The sequence below is a fragment of the Temnothorax longispinosus genome, chromosome 2 (genome assembly GCF_030848805.1).
Source record: "Temnothorax longispinosus isolate EJ_2023e chromosome 2, Tlon_JGU_v1, whole genome shotgun sequence".
In the NCBI taxonomy this organism is placed as follows: domain Eukaryota; kingdom Metazoa; phylum Arthropoda; class Insecta; order Hymenoptera; family Formicidae; genus Temnothorax; species Temnothorax longispinosus.
The window spans coordinates 6,561,870-6,579,488 of record NC_092359.1 but is presented as its reverse complement, the minus strand read 5'-3'; the positions used below and the strand labels follow the sequence as shown (position 1 = coordinate 6,579,488).

General features: G+C 37.7%; 1 protein-coding gene across 7 annotated transcripts in view; it reads right to left on the bottom strand.

Moving 5' to 3' along the window:
- Rbp6 (RNA-binding protein 6) overlaps window positions 1–17,619 on the bottom strand; it is a 598,266-nt gene that overhangs the window by 39,245 nt on the left and 541,402 nt on the right. For all 7 annotated transcript variants that reach the window (XM_071770002.1, XM_071769996.1, XM_071769997.1 and 4 more), the window contains 4 exons: window positions 16,390–16,472; window positions 15,582–15,666; window positions 9,587–9,619; window positions 8,544–8,627 (listed from right to left, as the gene is read on the bottom strand). In XM_071770002.1, the coding sequence (XP_071626103.1) occupies window positions 8,544–8,627; window positions 9,587–9,619; window positions 15,582–15,666; window positions 16,390–16,472 (285 nt within the window). The remainder of the gene's footprint in view (window positions 1–8,543; window positions 8,628–9,586; window positions 9,620–15,581; window positions 15,667–16,389; window positions 16,473–17,619) is intronic.

Below are 17,619 nucleotides of genomic sequence, written 5' to 3'. Positions count from 1 at the left end.
ATAAAAAGTTCTTGTTTTAGCAATATTTGGAACTTATACGTTTCAATTACGTTAAAGTATCAACACCTAATTAAGTAAATTAAAATAACATTCACTCCAATATCGTTTACTGTACTCGGTATTATATTCTTTCACTCGGTTAAATGTTTCTATAATTAGTGATTGTGCCAGATATATTTGCGTGTAACAACATATATGATAATAAGAAGTATTAGAAAAGAAAGTGGATGGCAACAGTGGTTGTGAATCTTCGTTATATATTGGAGAACTGTAATTGATAAAGTATTCGCAGTTAATGTATACAGTAAATTTACATTTAAATACGGTAACATTATATATCTACTTTTTTTTACTGCTTCCCGTTAGTTGTATTTCTGTGTAAAATGCTGTTACACCGGATCCATATAACTCTTTCTTGCCATACCAGTGAGATTTAAGACAAACTGTAATCGATTCTCGCGCATGTCCGCGAGAAAAATGCAGCAAGAATAATCGAAATTCAAATCATTCCCCTCTTTGACCCTCTCCCGCTTACCTCGTTTTATTTCCGGCAGCTTCTACTCGCGGCTTGAACTCGCGAATGTCCGTTCGCGTCGAACAAAGACCGAACGCGGAAACGACGGAAGAGAGAAAGCGGAAAGCGCGGGAGTTATGTGCATTGTCGTCAATGGGACGAAACAAAGGCCAGAAGCGCAAAAACGGAAATAAAAGAGGGAAAAAAAAGGAAAAATTCGCCACACACCGCAACGCGCGACAGAACGTAATAACGCGCTTTCGAAAATGGCGCGAATCGAGCTTGTCGTGGTATTAATTCGCGGGAATCGAAGCAATCGCGCTGTTGTTTGCGTTCTGAACTCTATACCGCGATGTTTCTAGACATTGCTGGCAAAGAAAATGAAAGATACAGCTGGCGAATATATATCGCAGAGAAACCTGGCAAAGAAATATTATGAAACACTGTTATTCGAGTTGTAAGCGCCGCTGCATTTGATGTATAACAAACGCTTCTGAAATATGTAAATTTTAAAGGATTTAAGAAAAGTAAAAATGAATAAAGTAATAAATATAATTGTAATATGTCTCTTAAATAATTATTGCATAAAAGAAAAAATTTTAACTATAAACATACCGCGAATACTCATGAATTAATTTCTAAATTAAAAAAAAAAGATTATTATATCCTTTTTATTAAAACAATCATAAGGTTATTATGATTGTATTGATTACGGATAGAAAGTATTTTTTTCAATTTGTGCGTCAATTTATAAGTAATAACTTCTGAATTATTTTCGCCAATTTACTTAGAAATTAGGTGATCAAGTAAAAAAGAAATCATGGCTATTTATTAAATAGAAATGTTTCACTGCATAACGTATAATTATCTAGACTATTTTGCGATAAAAAGGATGCGAAAAAAAGCGGAGAAGATTCAAGCGCAAAGAATCGGAAAGGAGGTCGCGATCGTGCCATTGCGAACGGTTAACAGAAACGCACTGGCACGGCGGCGGGTTGAGCTTCCACAATAACCCCCCTCGTGTTCATCTCCTTCCCTGTAACCCCTTCTATCCCCTTACCGCCATAGTAACGGTAACCGACGATTTATTGCGTGGCGCAACGAGCGCGCACGGTAACACGTTACGGTAATGACTGTGAAATACGACGGTGCGCCTCTGCCACCCTCTTCCCTCTCCCGCTTCACGTACAACCCTTCCGCTTCACCGCAGCTGCCCGCCCACCCTTACCCGGCTGTCCGATGAAAGGACTGAGTTTCGATTCGCGTGTAGGTATGTACGCGAATCGCGAGCGTGTAAAACTCTCGCCTCTTTTCTCTTATTCTCTTTCTTTCCCTTTCGCTCTCGCCCCTTAATCGAACACGAATATGAATAGGAATATACTGAGTTTGAAAGAGTGTTTTCGAAACGATGTTAACAAATATTATAATATAACGATGAATGATATAAACTATCAATTCTAATAAAACTGAATTAATATTTTCATAAACATTTCTATAATCACTGTTCAATATGTTCATTAAAATTAAAATCTCCTAAAATAATTTTAGTTGAAATGTCATATTTTATAAAAATATCTATATTTCTTTCAAAATAAATAATTTAACGATGTTCTGATTTTATGAAATGATAATGTTAATTAGCAACGACAGTGTATGATTCAACACATAGTATTTAAAATGGTGATTAAGTGTTAGTGTTATGCATTGAAATTTTCTAAAACTAGTATTTCAAATATTTTATTGTGCTTGTAACAAAGCATTAAAGCAAAATATATGAGGTTGTTTTAACATGGCGATAATTAGGTCCCTACTCTTTCTCGTTTATTTTTTTTCTTTCACTAAATCATTACTTGCAAAATCTGGTGATGTGAATTAAAAGAAAGAATAATTTAAAAAATCTGAATAAACAAAAATCTGAAAGAACACTTGTATTAGGGGCATATTGACGCCAATCGCACAATAAGTGGATAACAAAACATTTTTGTCAACAATGTACGAGTCAGTTTTATCCTTTGCGCGATTATGCTCTCTTTCTTCTCCCCGATATTTCACTATTCGAATAATCTAAATGATTTACCGACCATATTCGTATAAACCCGAATCAGTTTTTATACAGAATAGATCCTCGTACGAATCGATCCGCCGAGAAAAAAACCGACGAGACGGAAGAAAGTCCGATATATTTGCCAAGTCCGTGCACGCCGACAAGCAGTAAGCCGACGAAAAGAAAAGGAGAAGTGTCCCTTTCGAGTTCTTCTGAAAAACCGACTGATGTCCAATGAGGCGTCAGGGACTACTCTTCCGCCCCTCCTTCTTCGGGAAAGGAAGAGAAGAAGCTCGTTATTGCGTTTGCATTCTAAGAGGAAATCGTCGTCGTCGTTATGCTGTCTACTCAAGCGGCGTTATCCCGAGAAAAATATGGAGATGTTGCAGCTTGTTATTTTCTCGTAAGAAAGGCGGTCACACGGGTTAAAAGAATTCGGTCTTTTACTACTCGTTCCGCGACCGGACCGAGGAAATCTAGCCGACCGGGGGCAGTTATTAGCGCGTATCACAAGAGCGACTGGTCGGTACACTTGCCCCTCGTTTTTTCCCTCTCTCTATATTTCTCCTTTTATTTTATTTTTTCCCCGATGACTTTCGCATCATTTAAGCACTCTCCACTCTTCTAACATCGCCATTCGACCACTCTGCGGGATCATATGGCATTTTTAACTCTCTTCTTGGTAAGGAATTATTCTACATCCGCGGAATAGATAGGATTGGTACTCCCAAAGTACCTTAAACTACCATCGGCCCTTTAAGTCGCTAGTCTCTTTTCTCGCTGGTCTTCTTTAAGCTACTGTTTTGCGATTACCCGTCATTATCTGCTCGTGTCGCTTGTTTTCATCGGTTTAACGATTGAACACATAAAAAATGTTGTTTAGATATAAACTATGTAAAGTATCATGCTGAGATAATAAACTGATTCGAATTTTATTAAATATTTAATTTATCATCGGACAAACTGCGAGAGCGGTACCTTTTGTTCATTCAAATTTTTCGCTGCATTGATAGATAGAGAAATGCGTTTCGAAATTACTCGTCACATTGAGAAAATTTTAGCAGTATATGTGACTACGTTGATAACTATTGATAGAAAGAACAAGTTTTCAGCTGTAGAATTTGAGAGGCTTGTTTTATGTTACAAATTCTCAAACACTAAAAAATTGGTATGGAAATAATCATAAATTAATTTTTACATTTCTTGATAATGTTTTATGTAAATTTTCTTTAATCGATTAACCGAAATGAAAGCGTATTTTCGTTGATTTAAACGTAATTGAAACTCACTGATTTCACGTCAATATCTAACAAATAGACTACATCGCTCTACGGAAACTTGCAGCGTAACTAGAGCGAATTTACTGCATAATGTTATGCTGACGCACTAAACATCTCATCCATCTTGAATCGAAAAACATGGTTCGAAGGGGCAAATGAGAGGATCAAATTTGTGACAATTTGCTCGTAATTTTGGTGTAACCACATTCGGAATTTAGTTAATGATTACAATGCCACATATCGCATATCTATAAGTATCATTAAATGTTGATATACTATTCATTCATGCAACGTATTCATTCATGTATTTCTCTGGAGCATACATACGACATATCTGAAGCATATATTTTTTATGACACATGGATTGTAATAACAAAGTTAAAAATGCCAAGGTATATACTAAAATAGAAACAAAATTTTACTTTTCAATTAATATAAAATGAGTCTTTAATAAAGAGACAATTAAGTTTGGAAATTAAAATAAGAAAAAAATAATTTTCCGTTAAGATTTCGTGAAAATAACGCGAGGTTTAACATCTCATATAACATAATAGGAAACAATGATTCATTTGTGAGAATAATTCGATTTGCGTAAGAACATCTTCCGCGCATCAACCCCTTCGTTTGTAAGTTGCCGAAAGATTTGTCTTTATTTACTGATATACGAAATACGCGAGATGGTTCAAATTCAGTTCGCATGAAACGATCTCATTCGACGCTTTCGTTTCGTGACGCGAAGGTGAATGTCTCGCGACGATCGTTAAATCACGGCTGCCGTTTGACTTCTCTCTCGAAGCAGCGGAATATTTGCAGTTGGGGAACGTTCGAGCACAGAAGACTTTCCCTGAACAAGTTCTCCGCGAAGCGAATATATCCCGAGTATACGTCGCCAACCCCTACCTAGAAATATCTTTTCTACCCCACATTGGATTCGTTCCTGTGTGTGGAAGATCGCCCCCTTTCCGTGTTTGCGAAGAGGGTGGCTTAACCGACGAATGTTTTTCGGACAGTGGGAATACATTGGGGGAGGCGGACTAGGGGGGTGGCGAAGAGTTCTTCTTTATGGCGATCAATCATCGCGGATGATATCCACTTTTCCTTCTACCACCATGCCTCGTGAACTGTACGCAATAAGATATACACAAACCAGACTAGGAGATCGGGAGAACGGGAGAACGGACGAAAAAGGTGGAAAGGTAGCCGCGGGGGTGATTCCGAAAAGTTATTCAAATGCGTTAAGTAGCGGGTGTCGAGGAAAATTGGAAACGATTCTGGGGGTATCGAGCACATCCCTTGAGGAAAGCGAAGATCGGATCGAGAAAGTAGATGGTAAGAGAAACGGGGGAGGACAGGCTTTTTGAGGGATGGGCCAACGTCCGAAAAACATTATACATTATTTATGAGTTCTGTTCCCACCCACGTATTGTTCTAAGAGTTCGATATACATAGGAACATAGATTACAATTTCTCGAGACAATAGAGATCGCATTTCGCTCTTTTTTAAAGCGTCCTCTGAAGCGAATCTGAAGCGATATCATTGGACGACACTATCTCCAGCGCTAATTAATCTCGATCGCGACGAGGCACCGGTCGCAGTTTGTCCGACGCTAACGACGTGACGCGTTATTACTGCTTTACATGCTTGACATGTGGAGGAGCGGCAAGGGTTAAAATTACGTGGGATGGAAGGGTGTGTAGTTTCGATCGCAATCGCCTTTCGCGGAACACGTGGAACAAAACGTGCGTACATTTACCAGGCGAGAAGTAACGAAGGTAAATGTGCATAAAATGTGCGATACCCTAACGTTAAGAAAGGTGAGAAAATCTAAAAAAAAGCATTATAGTTATCTAAGTTTTACACAACAGTTTACACAACATATTAGAAGAGCCAAGATATATCGCAGTATAAAAAAAACGATTAAAAAAGCTATCTATATAGAAAGCTTCAAAACAAAAGAAGAATAACTTTTTAATTTTCCAATAAAAATTAAATTAAGAAGCAATTATTGGCAAAATGATTTTTAAGAACAAATTTTTAAAAATATTTTTTATCGCAATGATCATCTTTTCAAATTTGCTTCTATTTTATTGAGTAGAAAATAGGATATTTTTTTAACTATTTGATGTGTGAAATACCCCGTCATGATTTTTTATATGGTTTTATGTACCGGTTTTCATTTTAACTCTCCAGTTTGGCTGCGCAGCGAAGTTCCAGTATTATTAAACGCATATTTGTTACATTCAATATATTTGTGCCGCTCTGCCTCGTTTCAAATTTTATATAAAAAAATCAAATAACAAAATTTACGAAGTAATAACAAATATAAATATCAGTAAAAATACAGTTAACAAAATTTGATATTGTTAAAAGGAAAGTTTATACGGAAACAAATCGGAACAGATGGTTAAGTTTGATAATTCGCGGGGACAATCTAACGATTTTTTGTCCTTTAATTTTATTCATCGAGCGTTACGATAAACACATTTTATATCGAATTGCGATAGAAAAGAGATATATTTCCCTTGAACATATTCAAGTGCAATCTGTGATTTTCATTTCACGAATACGTCATGAAGAAGGCTTGACTTCGAAAGGTCTGCCGGCAAGCTATCATCCACTCCGATTTCAACAGATCGATGTCGAAAGACAGACGTGCTCATTTTCCTAGGTACCCTATTAGTCGCTGCAGTCATACGTGCAGTATACCAATAACTAAATGCGTATATGTGTTTTGTACGTGTACGTATGTTGTATATGCGTGTGTGTCAAAGTGGACCGCGATGCGGTCCCTCGCGTATCATTGTCAATCGATACGTACTTGTTACCCTTGCCAGATATCAACAATGACATTTTACCCCGCTCTATCTACACACATTTTGTATCGCGATCGATTTCACGATCCGTTGACCGAGCCAAACAGCTCTGAACAGCTTGAACTCAATTTTGGTGACATCATCGATTTTCAAAATGTCGATGTGTATTTACAAAATATATAGTATTGGTTTTACTGCACGCTCCCACCCTACGCAGTTTTGGCTAATAAACGCTTTAAAAGTAAAAGTATTCTCTGATAACTTTTATCGGCTATTTCAATATTTAGTGGTATTTACTGATGAATTCGGACATTGATTGGATATTTGCTTTTATTGAGATTGCTATTGGGATATATTCGTTATTGAAAGAAATGATTGATTTCACATATAGTGGCTTACCAAAGTATTCAAACGATAATACGCCTATATTAAATCGAATAAAATCGTTCGAATACTTCCATGAGGCATTTTGCACTCGGCGTAATCTACTTATATTTTTTTCCTCTACCTACATATTCTCGTTCACACGTACATAGCGATATTTTTGAGATTTTGAATTCTTTAAAAATGATAACCACGGCAAGGGAGAATCAATAGTGCACCGTAGCTATAACAGCTCAATAAATTCCGAATCCAGGGTAGCGCAACACACTTTTTCGCAAACACTCGGTGATTTATAGTCTACCGCAGAACGAGAAAGAGAATAGATTATTTATATCCTTTGGAATTCATTGTTCCTTTAAAAAATATCTTTTCAAAATATAGTAGAAAAATAATGTATAATAAAGTAATCATCGTGAAATCTGTCGAATGTGTCTAGTTAATATACAGATGAATATATAGTTAGAATAAGACGTTACTTAGTATGTATCAAGGCTAACAAATTTTTTCTTCGTGTCTTTAAGCCTTAAACGATAGGATAACTTTGATATAGTAACCTAATTGATTTATAAGATTCTCATTATTGACTGCTGTCCGATAGTGTTCTTGTTACAAAAAAATACGCGAAACCAACATCGCGACAAGTATCGAATAAAATACAAACTTCTTCACAGAGAAGCAAATCGATATTGCAGCCGAGCAAGCCGTCGCGTCGCGTCAACCGAGCTGACGCTAGATATTAATTTATCCTTAAATATCCTGTAACTCTCTCCTCTCTCTCTCTCTCTCTTTCTCTAATTGTAAGTGAAGGTTTTCATAGCGCAGCATTTTCCCCGTTTTCTCTATCCTATCGTAGTTCTCTCGCGCGTTGTCGAAAAACTTTGCGAAACCGGAATCCTCTTTAAAGAGTAATCATCCGTGCTTTAAAGAATCTCTCGTCGTTTATTCCCGTTATTCCTCGTACAAATAGAAACGCGCGTTCGGCGGAACCTGCTTGCGTTCCGGGGATCGTCCAATTCGAGAATTCGCTGTCCCCTCGGAACGGAGAGTCGCTTTGTCCCCTCGCGAAAGTTAGTGTACGTTTCTGCGGAAACTCCTCGAGGTTCCTCGAAAATCGCTGCGTGCGCATTGCACGCGTGTCTTCGTCGTGCTCTCGAATCGCCCGAATCACCCTCGAGAACATGGGACTGTCTCTCCTCGTGATTATCGCGTCGCAACACGCTCTCTCGCCGCGATGGGATTGAATGGACCAAGCGACAGCACAATCAGTTAGCGTATAGCGATGGGTTAGAGTGCGCGCAGAGCTCGTTATCGATATCAATAATTAGTGAGTTAGTTCACAGAGGCATGGCGTTGTAGAGGTCCAAATTGGGATGGTAAAAGAGCGGTGTCGGGGTGGGCGGGTTATGATGGGGCGCGGGTTGCGCCTGTATGAGGTTCAAGTTCAAGTTCAGGGGCGCGATGTGGGCCGCATTGTGGTGGTTAAGGTGGTTAAGGCTAAGGTGGTTACCTGTCGGGTAGGGTAATCCGAAACTAGGGTACCCAGAATAGCCGCGGCCCGCCGCGTATGCCGCGTACGCTGCCGCTGGGAAACCTGCGAACACAATGAAAATTTCCGTTACACTCCTCGTTTACTTCCGTGCGCTAGTCCTCTTGGCATTTGACCGTAATCATTTGCGGTAACACGAATGATTCTATAAATGCTGATAAGCATAAGAAAATTTTCACCTTTTTGCACTTTTTATTGTGCTATTTGTTATAACTAAACACTTTTCGATTTCCAGTATAGAAATATATTTTTTTGCTTTCAGTACCTGCATACAGACGTTGTATACAGGCTTAACACAACTTTTGATTTCTTTAACTCTCTTTAATATTTAACACATTATTTGCTGGATTTATATTTTGATAAGAAAATATGAAGAAATAAAGATATTTTTATAAAAAGATATTTAAAAAGATCAGAATTTATTTCTTGCTAAAAAGCGATATTTAGTAATGAGAAAACATGCAAGAATATTACTGCATTAAATTCAATTTTGTAGTAAAAGGTTAAAAGACCCTGTGTTATCTTATTTTTATAGGAAAACTTATAAAGTTATTAAAGATCTGAGACTATCGAAAAACTTTCTTAATATTTCATATAAATTATTTCATTAAATCGATGATAATAATTCGTTGAAAACAGAAGAAAATACAAAGATGGTACTTATTTACTTTGTTAATTGCTAGAGATTAAATCTATTAAGTTATATCCGTCAGTTATAGTCATATCTATTCTGCTAATTAGATTAAATTTCCATTAATGCAAAAGCTAACAAGAGGTTAGTAACTAATCCGGTAAATTCTAATATTTACATACGATTCGCATCAACTGAAAGATATGTAGATAGGTAGAATGTATGTTAAAGCAAATAGGTAAAATAGGCAATTATGTATCAAACCTATCGAGTCATATATGTAGGATCATTATTTAGTTATGTCTATAATAGAAGTCGTCAGCGGATATCGAGTTTTCTTTACTAGTCAGTATATATTATTTCACATACTCACCATCAGGTAATGCTCCCAGAGACCACATAAAATCTATAAGGAAAAACAAACTCGATTAAAATGTAGTTTCGAGATAGACCGACATATCGTGAATACTTTTTTCGGTTTATCTTTATCAATTTTTTTTTCTTTTCGATTTTTTTCCCCTTTATTTATTATATTGCATGTTCGTTAGTGCAACGACTTCAAGTCTCCATCAAAATTTCTGCAACTACGTACGAAGAAAGATATTGATCGCTCGAAAACTTACGAAATAAACTTACGTGTCAGAAATAAAGTTTCCACATGTCAATTATTTTCGCGAAGTTTCATATGTCGCAAGACCAATATTTTTCTTCGAGCAGGCGAAGGTAGGCGTAAACATTTAAGAATATGTACACGGAGATAAGTTAAGTATGAAGCGAAGCGTTGCAGAAATTCGTCGGGATTTAAGTGTAACGGATGACTAGGTCCAAACGATAAAAGAGAACGTAAAAAGAGAAAAAAAGATAAGAAACAGGATTAGAAGCTTTCTAGGTTAATCAGAAAATGTGAGAAAATATGAGATAAAGAGAAAGAGAAAGAGAGAGAGAGAGGGAAAGAAAGAGAGAAAGAATGAAAGAAACAGAATGATAGAAAGATCAAGGCATCCATGAAATTTCATAATTCGATACTAATTCAAAAGACCACACAACTAAGATTCTCACTATGTATATATATGTATATCGCATCGACTATATAGCGCATTTTCTAAACTGTGTGACAAGGTACTAAGTAACTACGCGCGGCCGAGGTGTTTCCAATTCTACGACAAAATAAACCCTCCTATGAACTATGGTTATTGTAGCCGCCAAAGGTATTGGTTAATTATTTACCGTTAAGTAATATTTGCTAGGCTCTCTATATAGCTTATTAGATATTGACTAAGGGTCAGTAATATGCCACCACTCGAATGTTTTCCGCAAATTTTGACAGATTTGCGGGATTATTTGGATAATACACGCGTAAAAAGCGTGCTCTATTTTTATTCTTCTATCATGTTACATGTGTGCGTGGCATAATACCGGCACCACTACCACATTTATATTGACGATACAATATTGAAAAAAACACCGACCACAATAATACTACACTACTAGACTCACTATACTAGTATCCATATCGACGTTGCTCTCACAATATTACGCAGATGGAAAAAAGTATATAAGAGCGTTTATTCTAGCCATTAAAATACACTGATACATATTAATAGTATTAGTAATTCCGTACCTAAAGTCTCTCTACCGGGCTGGTTTTGATTACGTCAAGCGCTCAATGGTATTTTACTATCATTTTGCACTCTTTTTTTCTCTGTCTTAATGGCTTTCTAAACTCTTCTGAGCTACAATAAGATTTGCACATATGTCGAGCACTATCTCGCATTAATCTCAATGGAATTGTTTGCATCATTATATAGATATACCTTTGTTACTTCATCGAAACACGTGTGAATAGTAGATCTTGACGATACTATATAAATATTCTTGCGCGAATTACGCGCGTGCTTTCTATATGGCATCTACGTATACAGCCTGTATTTTCTCAGATGCAACATATCGATCTCACGTAGAGCAGACGTTTACGTACGACGTATTAACATTAACGGTCTCTCGTAGTTCTGAGAAGCGCATAAAGCCTGTCTCAGCTCGAGTTTACGATCGAGTTGCCAGTCGATTAACGTTTACGTCACATCGATAGCTTCGGCAACGTGGAATTCATTGACTACTCTCACTAGAATTTTACGTTTTCCCTTTGATGTGTGTGTGTCCCGTCTCAGAGGAAAGGAAACATTCGCGAGGCCATGTATCGGGGATGCATTTCGTTGAATCGTTCTGCGTCCCCGTTACAAATTATGTAAGATGTCATCGGATATTCTATATTCCCGTGAAACCCAAAATCCGGCCCAGCCAAGTGTCACAGAGGCCAACAATAAAACTGCACCTTCAAGGTCTAGTCTACTTACGAAACTGACAGTGTTGCGCCTCTCTGGCTAATAAATACATACTTTCTAGGACACACGTCTCACGCATTATTATCAAGGTGCTTAAACGTTGCTATGCGGCTTAAGAAGAGTTAAGTACTATGTAACAAGTAGTATATGAGTAGGATATACGGGATATACGAGCTGAGGCATTAGGTATATAGATAGGTATACGCACGATATATATTTAGTATGTATCCTATATAGAGAGGTATAATATTACGTGTAACGTAATATAAATGTAACTATGTAACGTAGCTCGTTAAGTAATAGGTACAATATAATAGGTCTCTTTGAAGCCGCTGGTAATGCGTATTCTTCGCGGAAGACGTCGAGAGTGCCGCGCTTTATCTCGCTTCTCTTGCGAATAATTTTGCGCGAAAGCAAATGTGAGTGGGAATGTTACGACGGAGGCCAAATTTTGCCTTCCCTGTGAGCAATTCTTCGACGAGCGGAAGCGAGCGCATGTTCTTCCGCGAAGACGAGCGCCTAAAGTATAATCTAAGCTAACGATATCATAGTGACTTCCCAAAAGCTATAGTCCACTAGTAGTTTCAACGGTAGGAACGTGTACATAGTATATTAATTCGCCCAAAACTGATTCGCTCTAACTAATCGAACCTAGAGCGCCTAGAGTCTCAATAATGTCTAAGGTCTGGTAACAACACAAATGTTTACCTAATTACCTAGATATGTAGAGATAGATAGATATATAGGCTCCGATATGTATATCTGTTTGATCTATTACAAAAAACTATAAGGTGTAATGCGGCTCTCACAAAATATATCGATATTAATATCAAATGCTATGGCGTTACCAAATAGGTAAGATACAAAACAATATAACGTATATATCGTCTGGCGTAATCTATAATGGATCAATAGGTATAATACTTATCAATACAGAGTGTCCGAAAACTACTGGTATGTATTATTTGATACATATCAATATATATATATTTTTTACAACAACGTTGAGAACTGCTGTTTGTTGCAGCGTTTCATAAATTTACATGCAAAATAATAATTAAGCCCAGAATAATAATTTTCTGTTCATATCTACTTGAAATTCAAGCCTTGCCATTAATTTATATTCTAAAATCTTTTCTCTTTCAAAATTATTCAATGTTTCTCTTTATTTCGATTTTTAATGTTAATGAGATATAGTATATCGCTAGTTTTTAAACACTCTGTACAAGTATAGAATATAAATATATTATACGTATATACGTATATGTATATAGATTCACGTATGCATTTATATACATATAAATAGTGTCGAGCTCGTGTTTTTCTTTTTGAGTATTTTCATATCGTCTACAACACTGAGTTCTTTCTTGCTTCGACATTATGAAATTTCATGAAGTCACTTGCGAAAAATATTCCGGAAGACGCGACAAATGAGAAGTGCACGTGTCGCCAACCATTTCCTGCGGGCTCCCGTCGTGCTAACCGCCCTCTTGCCGCATCGCCGACAATTTGCCGCTAATTGATTTCCTTCAATTATTGCTCGCGTGTTATACGCGGCGAACCACTACCTAGGGAAAGGGGGTAGGAGAAGGGATAATTTTCTCTTTTATATTATTTCAGTTTTCTGTTAAAATATTCGTAATCAACGGTTTCAACGAAGAGCGCGCTCGCTGTTTGAACGAACGGTTGTTTCGCCCCGAAAAAGTATCCTGCCGTTTTTGAAGACGTTCGAAAATACGCCACGAAACGCGACCATTTTCCCATATCCTCCCTCGCGGCTCTTAATTATATCACCCGGTCTTGTTGCGTAACCTCGCAGACGACAATTTCTACGTTAGAGCTTCGTTCGCAACGCTAAAATTTCAACTAGGTTTTACCAACGAATTGACAGCCGCCGAACGACGAACATACGATCTCCATCGAGGACTTGTCGTTTTGTTTCCCCATCGGGGTGACCTGAAAATTTCCGTTCACCTTGTCTTTCGATTTCCTGTTCTCTCATTCCGTCTTCGTTGAAGACTCGATGTCGGTGTTAATTTCTATGGCGTTTTAATTGAAGTGCTTTTAACGGCAAGTGTGATGGACACCGAAAACTTAATTATTCGACGTCGGTAGATGATTAAAATTTAGTTAGACATGACTTGTAGAGTTACTGTTTGTTCACTCTGCCTATCTTCATTAATATCTAAAAGAAGATGCTTTTTTTACATAATTATATTTATTTTCAAAGTATATTAGGATACTTTAATAATTTTATTAAACTAACAATGCACTATAATTTGAATTATAATTAACGTTTCAATTCTCAATATGTTTCTGGTTTTTCAATTTAAAAATATTATAAAAATAATCGTAACTCATAAGAAAATGTATTTTAAGAAAACAGAATAAACTATTATCATTGTCTTTAAAAGATCATAAAATCCATATAAATTTAATTTTCAAATTTAGTAACGTTTTATTAGAAAAAAAATTCAATATTTTTACTTTATATTTTATTGAACGTTGTAAATTTATAAATCGAAAGACAAAATCCTACGAGGAGATACGTTCGACGCAACGGCGACTTATTGTTGAGCAATATTGGATCGTTTCGGTCCGTTTTCTCTCTACATTTGAACACTTTGTTTATTGTCCTACTACCTGCGTTACTAATTACCTACGAAATAACTACCAGTCTTTTGTGACGTTTGTCTCGTTGCTACATGTCTACTTTTTTTCACTACGAGAAAATGAGGCCCCATAGGTAACTACTACTTCTTTATTAAATCTGCAATTCGCTACGCGTTCTCTTCTGCTTCTACGATCACAGTTTTACCGAACATTGCCAACCGCGAACAACTCCGCGGAAATATCGCGTTCTCGATATGTATTTCGAACCGGTAAATAAGAAACGGTCTTCCTAAATCTACGATATTGCACTTTTTGAAATTGATATTTATCACGCCCGGTCATTTGATCACTGATCGACATATATTAATTAATACTTTCGATTTCTTTCGTTGACTACTCACTTCAAAACGAAGGCTAGAACAGTCTTAATCGAGGAATGTGTAAAGTGCTGTTTAATCTAATATAATATTTTATTAGAAAATAACTCATTTATTACGAGAGACTAACTTTTTCCTCGGCATGATTCATTCCAGAATCTTACAATCAATTATAAATAAAAATTTTAAAGAACACGTTGTCTTCTTTGGCCAATTAAGTCTTAAATAGATTCGATAAAATATATATTTCTTTTATATGAGTGTATCCAAACTATTGAGTTTCTATAATTTCTGCAAATCTAAATCGATCTATCCGAAATAACAAGTTTTGGCACGTATCAAATGTTATCTTTGAACAAGATCGAGAAAGAGTATTGTGTTTGCGATTTAAAACCGTATTTTATTATGTCGTCCTTCAATACATACGAATCGTAAAACTCACGGTAACATACTACAACAAGACCTGTAAACATTTTGTTGTCGAGATAAACAACGTAAAAAAGGAAGGACGACTGATCGATTTAAACGAAACAACAATCGGACGTAAGTAAGTGACACCCCTGGATGAGCTACAATTATTGCGGCCGCGAAAGGGGTGTAAGTATTGTTGGTCATAGGCCGATCGTGGGTATTGGATGGTAAACGGCGCCCATGTCGAGGCCCTGAACACCGAGCAGATCGCTCATGGAGTAGGTGAGAGCGGCGGCGCGGGACGCGGCCGCGACCGGATGCGGCCGGTAAGACGCCGCGGCCGCGGCCGCGGCAGCTGCCGCGATCGCACGCTTCACGTCATAAACCGCCGCCGCGGTGGAAGCGGCCGCGGCGGCTGTCGGCGCGGCTGCACCGGCCGCGTACTGGTAGGTAGCGGCCGCACTCGGAGCGGCGGTAGCGACTATCGGAGCCAGCAAGTGATGGTGAGGAGGCCCGGCGGTGGCTGCCGCGGCTGCATGTGCAGCGGCAGCGGCCGCCGTCGGCAAGGGATACGGCGCGTAGCGATAGGTGGTGGGGGTGGGTGTCGCGACCATCACCAACTCACCGTATGCGCCTCTGCTGGCCGCTCGCGTCTTCGCCAGATTCGCTGGGAGCATCACTTCCTTTGGCTGTGCCTTCTTGCATTCGACCTTGAAATTTTAGATAGAGCAGGTAAAGAGAGAGGGACGGGTAAGAAAGACGGCCGACTCGAACAAGAGTTGAAAGGAAGCTGATGATTAGGACAGGTGTCGGACATTTCGTAATTATCTAGGCGATTTGTTCAAGTGTCGATTATGCATCGATAACGTATGAATAATCCTTGACAAGAAATTAAAAGAGAAATTAAAAACATTATTCTTATTATTTGTTGCTTACTCTTTCCGTCAATCATTAGATAGCTAAAAATACTAAAATTTTTGTTTTTTGCTAAAAATTTGGTAAAGAAATAACTAACTGTAGAAAGTGAGAGTTTTGAAGACGATATTGACTGGGTTATCGCGTGCGCAGCGAGCTTACCTTAGGATTATTGATACGAGGTAGCATCAAGAAAATACTTGACTCGTAAGAGAGCTTTTCGTTGTAGTGGAAAGCAAATAAAGACTTCTGTTACGGGAGGAACTGTAGCCAGTTCTTCCCTTTTTCATCTATGATTTCTTCTGCATGTACATTTCACATGCGTGTCAAATATAAATAACAGAGATAGACCTTCTCGATTATACGGAAAATTAATTCTGCTCAACACTGTAGGCAGGAAGCAGAAGTCAAATACCTTTTGACGCGACCTCTGAGGTTATATAAAGTAAAGGGAGAGCACCCCTTTGGGGGGGCAGAAGGTTCGTTCTACGAGTAGACTTTACAGACTGGCTACTCACCATTTTGTTGTTAATTTCGTGGAAATGGATCTCGCAGACTTTGTCGACGACATCCTCGCTTTGAAACGTGACAAATCCAAAGCCTGAAAGTAAAAACATACAAAAACATTCTCATTAAATTTTTATTACATTTTTGTATTTAATATGATAAATTAAAATAGCAATTAAGTGATTATCATATAAAAAGGTCTCTACTTTTCTTCCAAATTTAATTTTGTAATTTCTTGCGTCTTCCAATTTTCCAGCTTTAACGAAATGAATCATAATAATCCTTGACTTCGTTATCCGTATCATATCGTATGCATATCACATTAAATGATAAGGTAATAAAAAATAGGAGAGTTATTTACTATAAGTATATAATGATATCTTAGCGATCGGATTAATTCACATTAATAAATGCGTATACATAATTTTGAATTAGAGTAACTGGTAAGTGGCAGGGACGCGAAAGCTCTCCGATTTTGCTGCATATTCGCGGGGATAAGAAACCATCTCGGATTTCCATTAATTTAGCTGACGGAGTAAACGAGTCTCGCTTCTTCCCTCGTACCGCACGAAAACGCGGTCTGTAAGCGAAATCTCCGCGAAATTTATTTCAGCTGAAGACGAACAGCGGGGAGAAGGAGAGACAGCGAGCCGGAGAAGAGAGCCGTAACTTAATCAAGCATCAAGGGTTATTAAAAACTTTGCATTGCTCTCCGGGCGATTTTAATCTCGCCTTTTCCACGCGCCGGCGCTTCTCTTCTAGCTAGTAATTCAGCGCCGAGATATCCGGCAAGCGCGAGTTATACGAATCCAGCGCGCGATGTTGCTTAAGATAACCAGGATTTAGTACTTCCGTACCAAAGCAGTTGCCGAAGCTGCGTTAGGTGACCCGTAATTAAATGCATCCGGTGGTCATCCGGGAGGAATGTAAGCTGGCAATCCGCGATTCTAGTCCGGTTTTGTGAGGAAGTTTGCGTAAAATGCGGTACGTTGCAAAAGTTACAGAGATTATTAATTTCCATGTAACTTATCTCTATTAATATCGTCGAAATTGATTTCCCAACGAAAAAATTTAAACATTTAATGAAACTTTCAGTTATTATGATTTAAATGTTCAGGAAATAGTGAGTTTAACAAACAAAAAGTAGTACGCTTAGGACACAGGAGCGGGAGAGGAAAAGGGGAAGAAACATTCTATATATTTTTTTTATAACAAAATGATTAAGATATATTCGAAAGACT